Source organism: Cupressus sempervirens, chromosome 3 (genome assembly GCF_028749045.1).
Source record: "Cupressus sempervirens isolate cs-2001-9-10 chromosome 3, ASM2874904v1, whole genome shotgun sequence".
Classification (NCBI taxonomy): Eukaryota; Viridiplantae; Streptophyta; class Pinopsida; order Cupressales; family Cupressaceae; genus Cupressus; species Cupressus sempervirens.
The window spans coordinates 109,549,864-109,567,238 of record NC_143120.1 but is presented as its reverse complement, the minus strand read 5'-3'; the positions used below and the strand labels follow the sequence as shown (position 1 = coordinate 109,567,238).

Genomic DNA, 17,375 nt, shown 5'->3' with positions numbered 1-17,375 from the left:
GTTTAGGAGGGGGATTAAACTTAGCTTAGGAAGGGGATTAGGGAGATAAGTGGCTTAGCTTTGATGGGATGGGTTAATTAGGTGGCTAAGTGATGTTAGTATGGGTGAATGGGTTGGATTATGGGTAAAGGTTGGTTTAGGGATGTTTTAAGGGTTACCATAATTTATTAAATGATTTTTTTAATAAAGAGGGGGATGTGGGATTAAATTAAATAGATTTGAGGATTTATTTAATTTAATAGAGGAATAGGGATTTAATTGATAAATTGATTTTGGGTTATCATTTGATTTTATCAATTGGACTATAGTTAATTTAATTAATTAATTAACTAGGGGTTGATGATTAATTAATTAAATAATAAATATTTAATCAATAATATCCTAGGAGATGACTAAATATGATTGCCTAATGATATAATCAGATTTAGGTGTCTACACATTTAAGCATATTTACACTTGAAAATTGTCATCTTTGAGAATTTTCGGACAAATTTGTTAATGCCCTTTTCATCAATTCTTGGGTTCTACTTGACTTAGAATCTCATTATATTTATCAATGATAACATAACCACTCTTATTGATAGGATATTCATGGAGAATGTAGATATTTTTCATGTTCATATATCTAAAAATCCTAGAGACTCCATTACCCAGGGAAAATTGTCTCAACTATCACATCACCATCTTGTTAATGAGGCTTAGGCTAGCCAAACATTATTAATCTATGCCATGTGCCACTATCCATGTATCTAATTTGTACCTAAAAACTAATGGAGGAGAGTGAATAAGATGTTTTTTTTCCATTGGTTGGAAGCCAATTAATTATTCTATCATTAGTAACATTATAAGAATACCTAGTTATCGAAATCTTCATACTATACATGACATAACTATGATAACTTAACTATGTTTTTTATATTTTAGGAGTATGCCTTTTTGTCTAATGTGGATGGACTCGTGTGTGTACCTTCTTATACCATCTTCCAATTATTTTGAATATAATAGTGTTTTCCTTTTACGATGCAACTTTATATGAATATTACATTTTAAAAACTATGCCAACTATCCTATAAATGTTAATTCTAGGCTCTTTTCTAGAGTATATGTATTTATAATGGTACCTAGTATTTGGAAAATAAATTTTATGATTATAAGATCTACTTTGGTGACCAAAAACATGAACTAGATAGTATATAATTTACTTGTATGATTGATTTTTTCTACTACCAATTCATAATATAGGAAAGTGAAATAATTTGATATAATCTTGAATCAAGGGTAAGTAAAATTTAGAAGGAATATAAAATAAAATGAAAGAGAGAAATTGACCTCAAAGTTTCCAATGTCATGCACAATATTTCTTGATAAGTGACTCATTTCCATGTGATGATCATATAACTCCTTCACAAGTGTGATCATGTCCCTTCTTGATGGAAGTTTCACTTTCCTTGCTAATACACTTGCTATCCACTTGGATTGGAACTCAAAAAAAGGGAAAGTTACAACCTATTTTCAACCATAATGATCCATTTATATTTAATAGATAAGTAAGAGAAAACAAACATAGAGAAATTGTTTTATAAAAATGAAGAAAAAATAGTTTCTTGACTTTTTTAATGATTATAATATCACCACTCAATTTTAGTAAGTAAAAATGACAATCCAACTATGTTATTAGAGTACATGAAAAAAACTTACAAATTTTATGCAAATTTTTTTTTACCTTTTGGGGTATCCCAACAAATGAAAGAGAAGGAGCCAATAATGGAGGAAATATGTGCTCGAATAATGGACCCACACAATTACTTTTCACTGTCACAATTCCTTTTGTATTGAGAAATGGAATCGAGTAAGTATACCTACAAATGTAATTTATGAAAAAAAAAATCAAAAAAGAAATAAAATATACATAATGCTCAAGCTTTTTAAATAAGGTTATAAGTAAATAAGTATCAATTGTTTTTACCCTGTACAATAAATAATTGAATCAGCAATAATTGATGAACCATCTTCAAAGATCACAGTTCCATCATCTCTTAAAAATGTTATCTACACTAAAAATAATAGTATAAGCACTTGTGTCAACTTTATGGTTAGTCTCAAATCAAGTCGCTATAATTAAAAAAAAGATATGCTATGAAATATTTCATTAATATAATAGGTTTTGATGATATACTTACCATTGGATGTAGACTCACATTGAAGCGATGTAAATCAATACAAATTTTTGTATCTTTTTCATATTCTCTTGATCGTATAGACAAATGAACTTCCTTTGCCACCATCTTTAAATCCAATGAGATATCACATGCACTTGATGATTTACCAATAATGACCACAACCTTTCAGCATATGAATGATAGATTAATAAATGAATTTGAATAAGTCTAACATAAGAAATTTCTCATTCGCAATTTAAGCCATATTTGTAGTTATTATATGTATGTCAAACCAAACTCCCCATAGAGAAGAAAAACAAATAAATATGTCATATGTCTTGACATTTATTGTTTTTCTTTTATTTTTATTTTTTCAAATTGAGTAAAATTTATACAATATATTTTTAACTTAGCATACTAATTGGTTATACAAGTAATCTCATAAAATTTTAAAAATATGAATATTTTAGAAGTGTTTACCAATTGTTATTTCTTAATTGAGATAGTTCTTAATTCTTTGTGTTAATTTTGATTTGTATTCTTAAATTAAGTTTCTCTTTATGCCTATAAGGGTTGTCTTTATTCATTGTTTCATTCATTTTATAATTCTTTTCTTTTGAGGTATATAGAAATAATTATTTTGTTACTCTTATTTTTAGACATGTTTCTTCATTTGGTGTTTGATTTTTCAAGTGTTTATATTGTAAACTTCAACATGGTATTAGAGCTTATATTTTATAAAACTCATCTCAATGATTGAGGCTATTTTTTTCTCAACAGTATACATAATCTAATATTTAGCCTTCTTTGTAAATCTAGAAATGAGATCATTTTGTTTATTTATTTTAGCACAAAAAGAGTCTCACATATTTTTCATAACATGGTCAATGCCTATAAACTAGTGTTTACTTCGTAAAAATCTTAATAGTTAATTTTTTAGACCTTTTTAAAAGACTTGCATTAAAAGACAAGATCTAAAAGTCAAGTCTTGACATTGTGGAGAGAGATAGATCTCACCATCATGTTTTTAAGAAACTAAAAACCTTCAAATCACCAATCATTTCAAAAAAATCCAACTCTAAAAAATAATTTGAAATATATTTTTAGGAGTTATGAAATTGAGGCATTCTTTTAGGAATTAGTGACTTTTTTTACATATAATTTCAACATCCCTCATCACTTGCATCGATAAATCCATTTACACCACTTGTACAATATTTAAAAAATTTACAATCTTCTTAGGAAGAAGCAAATTATTTCGTTACATAAGTCATATAAACCTACAAAGCTAGCATATTAGTGCCCTATTCTTTCCATAATATGATATTTTTGTTGATGGTAAGAAACAACATAAATTTGTTAACCTATTAACATATTAATGGAATATTTCACCAATATTCTACTCATCATCGAAGAGTTTGATCATATTATGGCATTTTTTGACGATGATTTTTTACCCTAGAAAGAGGAATATTTTATGGCATTCTAATGTGTCTTCAATATTTTTTTAGCCATACTTAGTAATTTGACCATAAGTTTTGCATAAATGGTCAAAATTGGGCAACCCCACTATCGCTTAAAATTTGATTTTGAGTCTAATCTAGTGGGGCTAGTTTGATTGTAATATTTATTTGCTACTATTTGCATCATATGATAAAGTTTGATATTATTTATTTTTCTCTCTCGATGTAGTATGTTTGTTTATTTCCTTCTTATTTCACAATTCTTGTGATGTTGGAAAGGTTTATCAAAGCTCTTCATAGCTATACATGTTCTTTTTACATTTTTTATTTATTTATATTTTATTTATGTTTTTGTCTTTTGATACTATATATTATTAAAAGGTTTTTTTGTCTCTTAGAAAATTTGTGTATGCACTTGATACTGAGGATTTTCTACTTGCATTTAACTGAGTAGTTTCTAATAAGACTGAAGGTTCTTAAATGAAGTATTTGTAAAATATTTTAACAAGGTGAACACCATATTGGTAGGACAAAATATCTTATAGTAGTTTGTAATTGAACTATAGATACTTTTAAAAGAGTATTAGTCACTCCTAATAGGATGAGTCATTCAGAAGGTGACAACCTTGTAGCTCCTAATAGGGCAATCTTATTACTAGAGTTATGAGTTGTGGGTATCATCCCCACCACAATATTTCCCTTCTAACCAAAGGTTTTATATGAGGCCAAAATTTGGTGTTATGAGTTATGTGTGTTTATGTTACATGTGTATTACTTTACAAGTTTTATATATTAGAAAATAGGTTAACAATTATTTCATTACAATAGGTTAATCAGTTTAAGGACCATTTGAAGGATACATAGTTGAACTGGTAAATTAGTTTGTAGTATTAATTCACCCCTCTAGTACCTAAATCTTTCCAATAAGTTTCACCAAACTTGCTGAGCTCTTTGTCAAGGTGATTCACTATTTTGTTACCACTCTTCAACTCCTCTAGTAGGAGAAGGAGAAAGGAACAGATGACATAGATAAGGAAAATTCAAGCATCTCAAGTTCCTCACTAATGATTGGTTGTGGGTGGTATTTTCCAATTCATTGTCCCCAAGAGATAAGGGGAAATGAGGGCTCACCCTTAGGTTCTATTATTTTCTATTTTCCTAAGACGATCTTACTTCCTTGCATGACATCTAATTTTTACTATTATATGATAACTATGGTTGCTATTGTTGTGGTTTCACAACACATGCCACATTTTCTTAGAAAATGGGGACCCCCTATTTTTTAAAGTTCTATACCAAGCTCCTAGTCTAGAGCCCTGGTCATTTTGGCCTCCCCTAGAAGTCTAGGTTTGACCCCAGTCACTAATTGGGTGAGTTTAGGTAGCTGAAGAGAGAGAAAATTGAGTTTTTATACTTAAATGTGCTTTAAGTGCATACTAGTGCACTTGTGCATGTGCACTTAGTGTGCACTATACCCCCAATCAAGTGATGCACACATGTGCACCTATACATCTACGTACCCTTGGAGGGTGCACAACTTCTAAGGTGTGCACCTATGGGGGTGCACATTGGGCTTGGGGTCTATATAAGACCTCGACCCCTCTTTTCACTTTACTTTGCATTATGTCCCTCTCCAAGAGAGCACCTCTTTACTATAGACCTCTACGCAACCCCACACTTCACTCTCCTACACATGCAAACAAAAGACAAGGTTAGATATCTTCATGAAGGTGCGCACATGTGCACCTTTATGAGATGCACATGTGCACACCTCTGCACAAGTTTAAGACCTTGAATCAAATAAAAATTAACTCCTTAAAAATCATGAAAGTGTGCGCATGCACACCTCCATGAGGTGTGCATGTGCACACCTCCATGAGGTGTGCATGTGCACACCTTTCCACATATAAAAATAGAACAAATGAACAAACCTTCATGAAGGCACACACTTGTGAACCTCAATGAGTTCCACATGTATGCACCTCCATGCCATCAAAGATGAGATTAAGGCTCCCCCTTCCCCCATTCACAGTACACATGTATGCAATTACACACCTCCCATATGTGTGCAGGTACACAATTGTGCAACTAGCCTTTTTAAGGCTAATTATGCGCACTAGTGCACCTAAAAGGGTGTGCTAGGTGCACTAAAGTGAATAATGAAGCATTTTGAGGGAGGGACTACCTTTTTGTGTGTTTTGAGTAGTTTTGACCTATTTGGGAGTCAATTGGAGGTTGTATTAGGTCAAGTTTTTATCTTCAGACTAATGTTTGCCTCCCTTGTGCAGATAAAATGGCATCCTTGTACTCTTCAATGGTGGAGAAAATAGCTCCAATATCTGTCACATTCAAATATCAAGGAGCACCCAAGAAATCAAGGTTCCAAGATGGACATGTAGAAATTAAAGACATGAAATTGGGATACGTAGATTGGAATACATTCCTCGCAATCTTCAATAATCCCAAGAAGAGGCTTGCTATGGTATCTGAACTCATCTAGTCAGGGCTTGTGAACACAACATTTCACCCAATGCTAGTTAAATCCTCAAAACTGATAATGACCTTTGCAGATCACTATGCAACCAAAGAGAAGTTTGTCAAAAGCATAACTAGAGAAATAGTCCTGGACCTCTGACCTTGGAACATAGAACAAGTGTTTTACATCCCAAGGGAGGATCAATAGTTATAAATCTCATATGATGGATCAGAGAGATTGTATAGGTAAAATGAGAAAGAGGCAAAGGAAATAGTTCATCCTCTTTCCTGATTGATAGAACACTAGTGGGTCACTGAGTGGGAAAAGTTGATATGACAAGGGGATACAGGAAGGATGGTACTGGATATGCAATTTTACTTTTAAGCATAGTCATGGGCCTCCTAACAATAGAATACCTTTACACTTGGATGGTCCATTTCATTGAAACCATCATAATAGAAAAAATGTCAATTGATTGGGCTACCATCCTATGTGAAAACTTGGATGAGAAATTAGTAGCTATTAAAGTTGGCCCATGATTCAATATAACATCATATACGGTGTACTAACTAGTAGCAAGAACCATGGATTACCCAGGCCTTTATAGGAAGGGAAGCATGCAAGATGCAAATACTTGGCCCTATGTGGTATACCCACAATTGGTAAAGAAGAAGCTCCCATTATAAAGTGTGGAATACAGAGTAGTGAATGATTGGTTTATCTTTTATATCATTAGGTTCATCAAAGGGTGATTATGCAAAGAGAATTTTAGTAGAAGAAGGAGTTAGAATCACAGAAATCGGCACCTACTACATTTAGTTCAATACCTTCACCTATCTTTGGTTAACTGGTACTTTGATGTGCCCAAAGAAGCTCCCAAGATACCCATCAAACAAACTCATACTCCTAGAGATTGCATGCCAACTCACTTCTGCAAATGATAGAGTGAGAAAACAACATAAGTAGACATGGTTCTAGCCCATTGCAATTGGTGCCTTCGAGGTGAAGTAGAAGTAGGATATTGCCACCTTCAACTCTAAGTGGGATCTGTAGACACCTAAATTTGATTACACTATTTTAGTAATCCTATTTAGTTATATAAAAAGGCATTATTAATTAAATTTCTATTTAATTAATCCTTTGTCATCCCCTAGTTGATTAATTTAATTAATCATCTATAGTCCTAATTGATAAATCAAATAATCTATTATTTATCAATTAAATCCTATTCTTCTATCTAATTTCAAAAATCCCCATTTATTAAATAAATCTATTTGATAAATGAAATCCTCAAATTCAAAAACCCCTAACCTATCTCTAATCCTCCATTTAGCCTAATCCACCCCATCCACCCATACTAACCAAGCTTAGCCACTAACTCACCCACCCTCATTAATGCCATCCACTTGCACATCTCTAACATCCCTAATCTAATCCTAAACCCAAGCCTAATCCACCCCCTAATGTTGTCACATTCCTTAAACAAGTTTAAGACTTTCCTAATCCAAACCAAAGTCTCCCCTCAAAAAAAACCCAACCACTAAGTCATGAGTGCTCTTACAAAACATAAAGACTCTTACAAGCCCACTCATGACTCTTACATCCATCTTACACACTCTTCCCTCTTCCACACTCATTCCTCTTACATCCCTCTTACATACTCAACCCCACTCATCATGACTTTAACCAACCCTTAACCCTACCCTCTCACACTCCTCCTCCTTGTGACAAGTGTCACCTTCCCATTGGTGCTAAACAAGCACAATCCATGTGCTCCCCTTTGAGTGCATCTTAGCCCTCCTTAAGCCTTCATCCATCCTTGCATCTAAGCCCTCCATCCCTCTACCCCTTAGCCTATAAATTGAATCCCATCCCAAGCCATTTCATCAACAATCTTTGAGCTAAAGTTACCATGCTATTTTGAGAACCAAAGCCATCAACCATACCCTTATAATGCCAAATTGAGAGCTCACAAAGCTACCAATTTTCCATTACCCATCTCCATTGAAGTAGCTTTTGAGCATCTTGAGCATACATCCACAGCAAAAGGACACATCTATAGAATCAAGAAAGCATGGAGTGTTTTCTCTTGTGAGGTTTGCACTTCTTATTTTCTTTCTTAGTCTAAGCATATATGTGAATTTAGTTTTTGGTTTGTGAATGTTTACTTCATTTTTTAATGTTCTTTGCATACTGATTCTGGTTCTACAGGATCAATATCCTTTAGAATAATACAACTCCCCTCACCCATTCTTTGATAACATTAGGATCATAAAACATCTGACAGGAAAATAGTTTGTACATGTGGATATGTTAGAGGATCATTGGATGAATGCTATCAATGACTATGATATTTTTATAAGAGATTATTGGAGGATGACTCTATATTTAGTAGAAAATGTGCTAAAGATGAAGATCCCTCTCAAGGTTATGGAAAAGGATGCCCAAGATATCATGGATCCTTTGTGTAATAGAGATAAAATATATGATAGGCCAATTATGAATGCTTAAATAGGGAGGGATGAGAAAAAAGTGATATAAATCATCATGCCAGACATGTGGTCATAGTGAAAAAGTAATGGATCAAGAATCCATTTAGAATGGATCTAGTTCCTTAAGTCATACACTTACAAGTCACAACAAGCTTGATTAAAGGAAAAGGTACAAAGGTCACCATACTAACTTTCCCTACTCAATCCCCAGTGAGGCCATAAATGGTTCATCAACATGACTGGGAGGTTGAGTACTTCAAAGTTGAGCCTCAAGAACAAGAGCCTTCAAAGAAAGCATAGCTAGAATAGCTGAAGGAGGAACAAGTAGAGGAGCAAAGGGTTTTGTCAATGACAACTATAGAATAAGAAGCCTCCACCTTGGCTCCAAAGAAGGAAATAATGGAAACAATTGTGGTGGGAACATAAAGGAGGAGACTAAAGAAGAAAAATACTCCTTCCCCATAGGTTCTTGAGACCATCCTAGAAGCTAAGGATGAAGAAGAAGGGGAACAAATAGAATTTTTCCCTTTAAGACAAAGGACCCACTTGACTAAAGCCATAGAGGAAGAGAGAAGAAGAAGCTCTGCATTGACACCGCCTCCATTGGCTCCAAGAGAGCCTATTCAAGTGTCAACTTCAAAAGATGAACAAAAGAAGTGGATAGAAGAGATGGAAGGTGAAGGAACTAATGTATTTGACCTCTTTGAATTTGATTTTATGCTAGCGGACACTGGGATGGTGGGAGATAAAATTAGAGATACTCCCAAGAGAAAACACTTAGAAAAGGATTGGAATCAATTCCCACCTCTACCTCAAGGACCTCTAGGCATTCCACCTCCACCATCTTAGGATTTGGTGGTTTTAGATAAAGTGTTAGTGAATCCACTTCCTTCAAGCACTCAAGAAGAGGCAAAAGAACAATAAACTAAGGAAGGAGAGTTCTAATAGCAACATATTCATGAAGTATCTGAGGAAGGAAAAATACTAGAAGAAACTTAGCAAACTCCTCAAGATATAGAGGTTGGGACCTTATCCCAACAAGAGACAAAGACTCCTACTAAATATATTTGATATGAGAAAACTCTAGAGAGGAGTGACAAGGGAAAGGAGCCTACTCAAGAACCAACCTCTTTAGTCAAGTACATGTCACCCATTAGCACTACACCAACATGGTTGAAGATGGGGTTATGTTTCTTCAAAAAAGGTAGTTACAACAAAGGAAGGAATGAAGGAATTGATCAAAGTAGTGAAGAGGCCTGAGCCACCCAAGAGTGATGCAAGAACATTGGCCATCATAATGAAGAACCAAGATCAAGACCTACTTGTACATATTTTTATTCTCCCTCCTCATGCTGATACCAAAGAACTGACTCAAAAAGATTATCAAATCGAGGAGGTCATGTTGGGAAGGCCCACGATGGACACAACTAAAATGATGGTCATGAAAGGCATGGAAGATGTGTTCAGGCAAATGGATAAGGATGAATTGGAGTTGATAATGCTGCAAAAGCATAGCAAGCTACTAAGAGGCTACTTGAACGAAGTTGTTGGCCCAATTAGCTTGGAGAATCTAGATATCACTCTTGGAGCAACATTAGGAAGAAAGGGAACATGAACATAGTTGGATCCATTTTTAGAGGCATGTCAGCAATGGCATGACAAGTTTGAGGAAAAAGATGTACATATCATACATGGAAGTTTGAGCTTGTTGCACCAGATCTAGTCGAGTGTTGACAAGTTGGTTTTTGTAGTGAACCAAGATTTTGGGCTGATGGATAATGTACATACCTGGGCCAAGGAATTAGAAGCATTAAAATCAATAAAAAGCCAAAGGTATTAAACGCTAATGGAGGTCTATGTTAGATGAGTTGGATAATCTTGATGATTGGATAGAGAAAATATCGACAAGTAATAATGTTATGGAGGGATTGCATGAAGAGATCCAACAGATTAAGGATAAAGCTCAAGAGCAGCTTTTTGAAGTAGAGAGGGATTAGAACATTACCTACCTTGACATTTTTGAAGATAATTCTAAGACCAATATTTTTGCACTGCAATTAGTAGTTCAATAATTCTAAGGAACTTTTGAAGAAGCTAAATCAGAAGATGACATTAGACAAGCCTTCACAATCAAAGAAGCATTGTTGGAACTAGAAACCAAGCTTGAAAATTTTGCAAAGACAAGGATTGAAGTTAGCAATTACTGGTAAGTGGTAAAGAATAAATATGAGGCTTTTTATCTACTAGAAACTATCCTAGTAGCTGAGATGATAGAGAAGTTCAAGAATAAACATCTAGACATCATTTTGGTGTAAAGAGGGAAAAAACCCAAATGTTAAAAATCAAGTTTTGACACTTATGAAAATTTTGGATTTTTGGAACCTATCAGCCAAGTGCATAGGTACACTTTTCACAGAGGTGTGTTGAAAATTTTGAAGAAGAAGTAGTGTGCTAATAGTTAATTGTTAGTTGTTGTTTTAGATCATTCCATGCACCAGAAACACATTATGACAGTAGTTCAACTCCTACAAATGCCTAAAGAAGGTTGAGCTTCTAGTTTTAGAGCTTCTAGAGACTTTTAGACCATCTCACAACTTCTTTCTTCTTATCTTCTCATTCTTTCATTCTTTTGTGCCATGTAAAGGCTCATGCACCCATTAATAGATATAAACAAAGGTGGAGACCTACTCAACACCATTTAGAGAGTCAATTTGTATATAAGTAGATTTCTATTTATTTATTTTTAGCAAAAGTTTGAATTATAAGAACTCTCAATCCTAACACAAAAGGAGGAGATTACTTCATATAAATACATGGATATAATATGTACTCCAAGAAAATATTTTGATGCAATAATATATGCTATTGGTGCTCTCATTCTGAGTGTAGTTATTCTTTCCAAAGTGTGTTATATTTGTGAATGCATGTTCATGAAGAGTAATGGAGCCAATGGTTTTATTGTGTTGCTATGATTGTGTGACCTTTTAGTTCTAGTGTTTGCCTCATGTTAACAAATTTCACTAACATAACACATTGGAGAAAGGATCATCTTTGTTCTTGCATAGCATCTTGTCTCTCATGAGTGCACTTTTTGTGGCCTTCTGATTTGATGAAATGTGAAACATCTTTCATTTTATATTGAGTTCCCATTGAAGATTGCATCTGTAGATTTAAGGAAGTGTTGCTCCTAATTTCATTATTTTTCTACCCGATTCCTTTTGATGATTTAATTCACAAATATGTTATTACCATGGTTTATGTCCATTAGGAATTTGCCCGTCAGTTATTTGCTTTAAACTCTCATTACCTTATCTTTCTTATTTTATTTTCTAACACTTGGTTAAAAATAGGAATTCATATAGTTGCATCGATAAATTGCATTCATCATAAAAATAGAAAATACCAAAAATATATTCCTTTTGTGGTTACTTTTCAAACAACAATAGATCAAAGAGATTACTTGAACAAAGGCCTCCTCATGAACATAGACATTTATCTTCAATTGAGTGGATTTCAATAGGTTGTAAGACTACCTAGAACCTTGGATTTGATCCTTGATTAGCTTTACACGAGAGGAATTCAAAAGGATTCCCATCATTCAGCATCATGCAAAATGACAACTCAACAGTTATTAGCAATGGTAGTTTGTTAAGAACTTGCATTAGTTTGTTGGATGTTGATATTTTCTAGTTTTTCTAATTTTCCTTGATTATTATTTTAGTTTATCAATTAGCTATGTTTCTTAGGTTGATATTTTTTATGGTTAAAAAGGGTATTGCTTGAGGTGCTAATGTGCTAGTTTTTCCTCCTACTATTGGTCTAGTGACAAAGGCTTTTCTTCTTGTTGTTCTTTTTGGATCAACCATCCTATTTTGGTTTCTTTTAATATAAAAGCCATTCAAGTATCTTCTCTAAATATAAATTAACTCACTCTATGTCAATATATTCCTTCGTTGGATTAAAAGTATTATGCATATTTTAAATTATATTTAATAAATTTTGGTAGATTTTATAAGCATTAGAAGTATATCATTCAACATGATTATCTTACATTAGAATCAAATAACATAAAATTATTTGTTGCTTTTTATCTATTATTAAGTCCTAAATAAAAGATAGGATTAGATTTTGATTTGTATTTTAAATACCTGATTAGAAAATGGTTCAGGATTTCGATAATTAAAGCTATGAAGTTGCTTTCCTGGCCATTTTTGTGCACCTAAAATATAAACACAATTAGTTTATGAAAAATGGAATATATAATCTATAATTAAAAATTAGAGACAAATAACATTAGATAAAATACTTAATTACATGGAAAAATGATAGGACAAAAATAATAAGGTAGTTTTTTTGTTCAGTACTTTTTTAAGATAATATTATTTCTAAGTGATAATCAATATTATTATCCTTGTCAATTTGTATAGATATAAAATTTGAAGACTTCTTTAGATTTGAATTAAAATACTAATTTGAAGACTTCCTTAGATTTTAATTTTAATGAAAGATTATAATGAAATTCTATGTTGTTGAATGATTGATAAATTAGTGCATATCATGTTAGGTTTTGATCTCTCCATTCATCTTCATAATTTTATTCTAAGTAATTAGACACTATCAATCTCACTATTTTTGTCTTGTATATATATAAAATTTTCATCAAGTTTCTCAATGATAGAGTGATGTTCTTTAGGAAAAGATAATTAGTGTATTTGAAACTTGACATGTATATGTAATTCTAAGAAAATAAAAGAAATAAAAAAGTTTGAGTAAATAATACAGATTACAAAACATATGCCACCTCACAAATTTGTATTGCAAAAATAATAAGCTTTATCCTAGTACCCATTGTGAAATTCATCAAAATCACGATATTGGCTATCTATATTTAACAATCAAGGAAGACATAAAAAAATTCATACTTAGCTTTGTAAGACTAAAAAAAGCAATATGAAAAAAAAACAAAAACATGGGATAAATCAACGTATCTTTATTGCAAATGGAGACGTATATATAGCATACAAAGAAGCAACTACCAACATCAATTAGTGGAGAAGAATAGTGGCAAGGCAATTTCCTCAAAACTTATAATACATGACAAGTTAACTATATCTACTAAGAAACCTAATTATGTTTAGTGCAATGTGGTATAATGCAAATTTACACTAACAATTCCCTTAAGTATACTTTAGGTGGGCACAAATAAACTAGGTATTTTATTACCTATATACAATAAAATATCTCATAAAATGGATAAAGAAAGAGAACCTAATGGGAAAAAAAACACTAAAAGAGGGGTGTTGTGGTTTCACTATGCACAACCCATTTTCACTCAGAAAATGGGGACCTCTTAGTTTTAGATTTCTATACCAGGCTCCTAGTCTAGAGACCTAGTCATTTTTGACCCTCCCATTGGTTTGGGTCAAACCCTAGTCTCTGACTAGGGAGGTACAAATAGTTAGAGAGGAGAAAAAGTCATTTTTGGGGCCCTATTATGCTAAGTGTGTACATGCACACTGCACCCCACTCTACACATGCACATGTGCACACCCTCAGATGGTGCATACCTTCGCAGGTGTATACCTGTGAGGGTGTGCACTTGGTGCTTGGGCCCTATACAAGGCCATGAACCATCTCCTTCCATTCACTTTCTCTTGCTCCTTAAAGAAGATCACACCTCCACACCTGCATAGCTCTGTAACCATGCTCCCTCCTACACACAACTAAGAAAAAATACTAAGATTAGAATACCTTAGAGGTGTGCACATGTGCACCCCTTAGAGGTGCACACTCAAAACATAAAAAACTTAAAAAGAACAAACAAAAACCTAAGGCCAAGGCAACCAAAGGAGGTGTGCACATGCACACACCCATGGGGTGTGCATGTGCGCACCTCTGTGCACTAACTAAAGATAAAAGGAAGAGGTTCCCCCCACCTCCTCCATTGCACTACACATTGTGCATGTGCACAACTTGCCTAGGTGTGCACATGTGCTAGTGCACAACTGCACACTTAGCCTTTTTAAGGGTTAATTCAATGCACTAGCACACCTCTAAGGGTATCGTAGGTGCACTAAAATGCATAACAGGGTATTTTGAAGGGGAGGATTCTTTTTCATATATTTTGAATGGTTTTGATCTATTTTGGAGTCAGCATAGGGTCTTTTAAGGTTAAGTTTTCACCTTTTGATAACATAAGATAGATGTTTGCCTCTTTTGTGTAGATCAACTGGCATCCTCATCATCTTCCATGGTGGAAAAGTTGGCACCAAAATCATATTTCATTCAAGTACCAAGGAGCCCCAAAGAAGTCATGATTCCAAGATGGGCAAGCAGAGATCAAAGACATAGAGTTGGGACATAAAGACTAGAATTCCTTCCTTACAATATACAACAAGCCTAAAGAAAGGTTAGAAATGGTATCTACATTGATCTAGTTAGGGCTCATAAATGCAACATCTCAGCCTACATCAGTTTAATCTTCAAAATTGATAATGACACTAGGAGAGCACTATGTGACTGAGGAGAAGGTTGTGAAGAGCGTAACTATAGAAATAGTATTGGACCTTCAACCCTGAAACAAAGAGAAAGTGTTTCATCCTCCAAGGGTGGATCAATACTTATAGATTCCATATGATGGGGTAGAGTGGTGGTATAGGGAAAATTAGAAAGGGGCAAAGGAACTTGTGTAGACCTCATTTCTAATTAACAAGACACCTTTGAGCTAAAGAGTAGGCAAGGTGGATAAGACAAGAGGCTACATGAAAGATGACATCAAATACTTGATTGTTCTCCTAAGAAGAGTCATGTGTCTTCTTGCAATGGGATACCTTCAAACATTGATGGTTCATTTCATTGAAACCATCAGGACCACAAAGACGCCCATTGATTAGGCCACCATGCTAAATGATAATTTGGATGAGCAACTAGTCATTATCAAAGCATACCTTCACTTCTACATGACATCATACATGGTGTACTTGTTAGCAGCAAGAACCACAAACTATCCAAGTTCTATAGAAAGGGAAGCATGCAGGATGCAAATGCTTGGCCCTATATTGTATATCCACAATTGGTGGAAAAGAAGCTCCCACTATAGAGTGTGGAATATAGATTGGTTAATGATGGATCCATCTTCACCATCATCTAATTCACTAAAGGTGATTATGCAAAGAGAATTTTAGTAGAGATTGAAGTCTGAATCATAAAGATAGGTGCCTACTACACTCAATTCAAAACCTTCATGTATCTTCAAATAGTTGGTACTCTTGTATGCCTTGAGAAGCTCCCAAGATACGCTTTTGATAGGCTATTACTCTTGGAAATACCCCACCAACTCACTTCTTCTTATGATAGAGTGAGGAAACAACATAAGAAGACATGGGCCTAACCCATTACAATAGGCACATTCAAGGTGAAGTAGAAACAAGACATTTCCACCTTTGACTCTAAATGGGATCAATATCCCTTAGAATAATACAAATCCCCTTGCCCATTCTTTGACAATATTGGGATGGTGCAGCATTTGGCAAGGAAGTAATTTGTGCATAGTAATGCCTTAGAAGATCACTGGATGAACACAATAGATGACTATGATCTTCGTATAAGGGACTATTGTAGGATGAGTCTATACTTAGTGGAAAATGTATTGAAGATAAAGATTCCTCTTAAGGCCATGGAGAAGGATGCCAAAGAAGTCATGGATCCTTTGTATAACAAAGATAAAATCTATGATAGGCCTATCATGAATGCTGAGATAGGGAGAGATGAAATTGATGGCATAAATCATCGAGCCAGACATGTGGTTGAGCCATTTCAGATAGATCTAGTTCCTTAGGTCATACCTCTACAAGCCATAGTCTAACCTATAAAAGGCAAAGGTATGAAGGTCACTATGCCAACCTACCCCGCTTAATCCCCAGTAAGGCCAGAAACAATACATCAACACAAGTAGGAGGTTGAGTAATTTGAGGATGATAAGGGTAAGAAGAGGAAAATGGAACCCCTGGGGCAAAGAAAAAAGCAGCTACGACCCAAACAATACCAACTCAACAAGAGCAAGTTGATTCTCAAGTTGAGCTAGCTGAGCCCCACAAAGAGCTAGCATAAGAACCTCTAGAGTAGGCATAGCCAGAACACCTAGAAGAGGAAAAAGCAAAGGAATAGAAGGTCCCACTACTAATAACTACAAAGGAAGAAGCCTCATCTTCATCTCCAAAGAGATCAAGGACTAAAACAACTATGGTGGGACATAGAGAGAAGATTAAAGAAGAAAAGTACTACATCCCCATAAGTTCCAAAGACCATCCTAGAAGATAAGGATGAAGAAGAAGGGGAAAAAATAGAGTTTATCCCCTGAAGCCAAAGAACCTACTTGACTAAACCTATGGAGGAAGAGAGGAGAAGAAGCTCTACACAAAAACCTCCATATGCTCCAAAAGAGTCTATCCAAGTATCAACTTTAGAAGATGAACAACAGAAGTGGATAGCAGAATGGAGAGTGAATGAAGTAATGTCTTTGACCTCTCAAACTTTGATTTTATGCTAGTGGGCACTGAGATGGTGGGAGAAAAGATTGGAATACTCCCACACGTGAGCCTTTAGGAGAGGATTGGAATCAATTACCTTCTCTACTTCAAGGACCTCTAAGCATTCTACCACCACCATCACAAGATATGGCTTTTCTAGACAAAGGGTTAGTGACTCTATTTCCTCCACTCATTCAAATAGAAATAGAAGAACAAGGAATGGAGGAGGGTGAATACCAATAGATTCAAGATGATGA

At 34.3% G+C, this 17,375-nt stretch overlaps 1 protein-coding gene across 9 annotated transcripts in view; it reads right to left on the bottom strand.

Annotated features, from left to right (window-relative positions):
• Window positions 1–17,375, bottom strand: part of LOC149565022 (flavin-containing monooxygenase FMO GS-OX-like 8) — a 124,965-nt gene that overhangs the window by 95,284 nt on the left and 12,306 nt on the right. For 3 of the 9 annotated variants that reach the window (XM_089818555.1, XM_089818558.1, XM_089818557.1), the window contains exons 2-6: window positions 12,739–12,809; window positions 2,181–2,342; window positions 1,967–2,049; window positions 1,724–1,859; window positions 1,330–1,506 (exon numbers count right to left, since the gene is read on the bottom strand). In XM_089818555.1, coding sequence (XP_089674681.1) covers window positions 1,330–1,506; window positions 1,724–1,859; window positions 1,967–2,049; window positions 2,181–2,342; window positions 12,739–12,809 — 629 coding nt within the window. Of the gene's footprint in view, window positions 1–1,329; window positions 1,507–1,723; window positions 1,860–1,966; window positions 2,050–2,180; window positions 2,343–12,738; window positions 12,810–17,375 lie in introns of those variants that run through there. The other 6 variants (XM_089818556.1, XR_016361989.1, XR_016361990.1 and 3 more) reach the window with 6 other exon arrangements.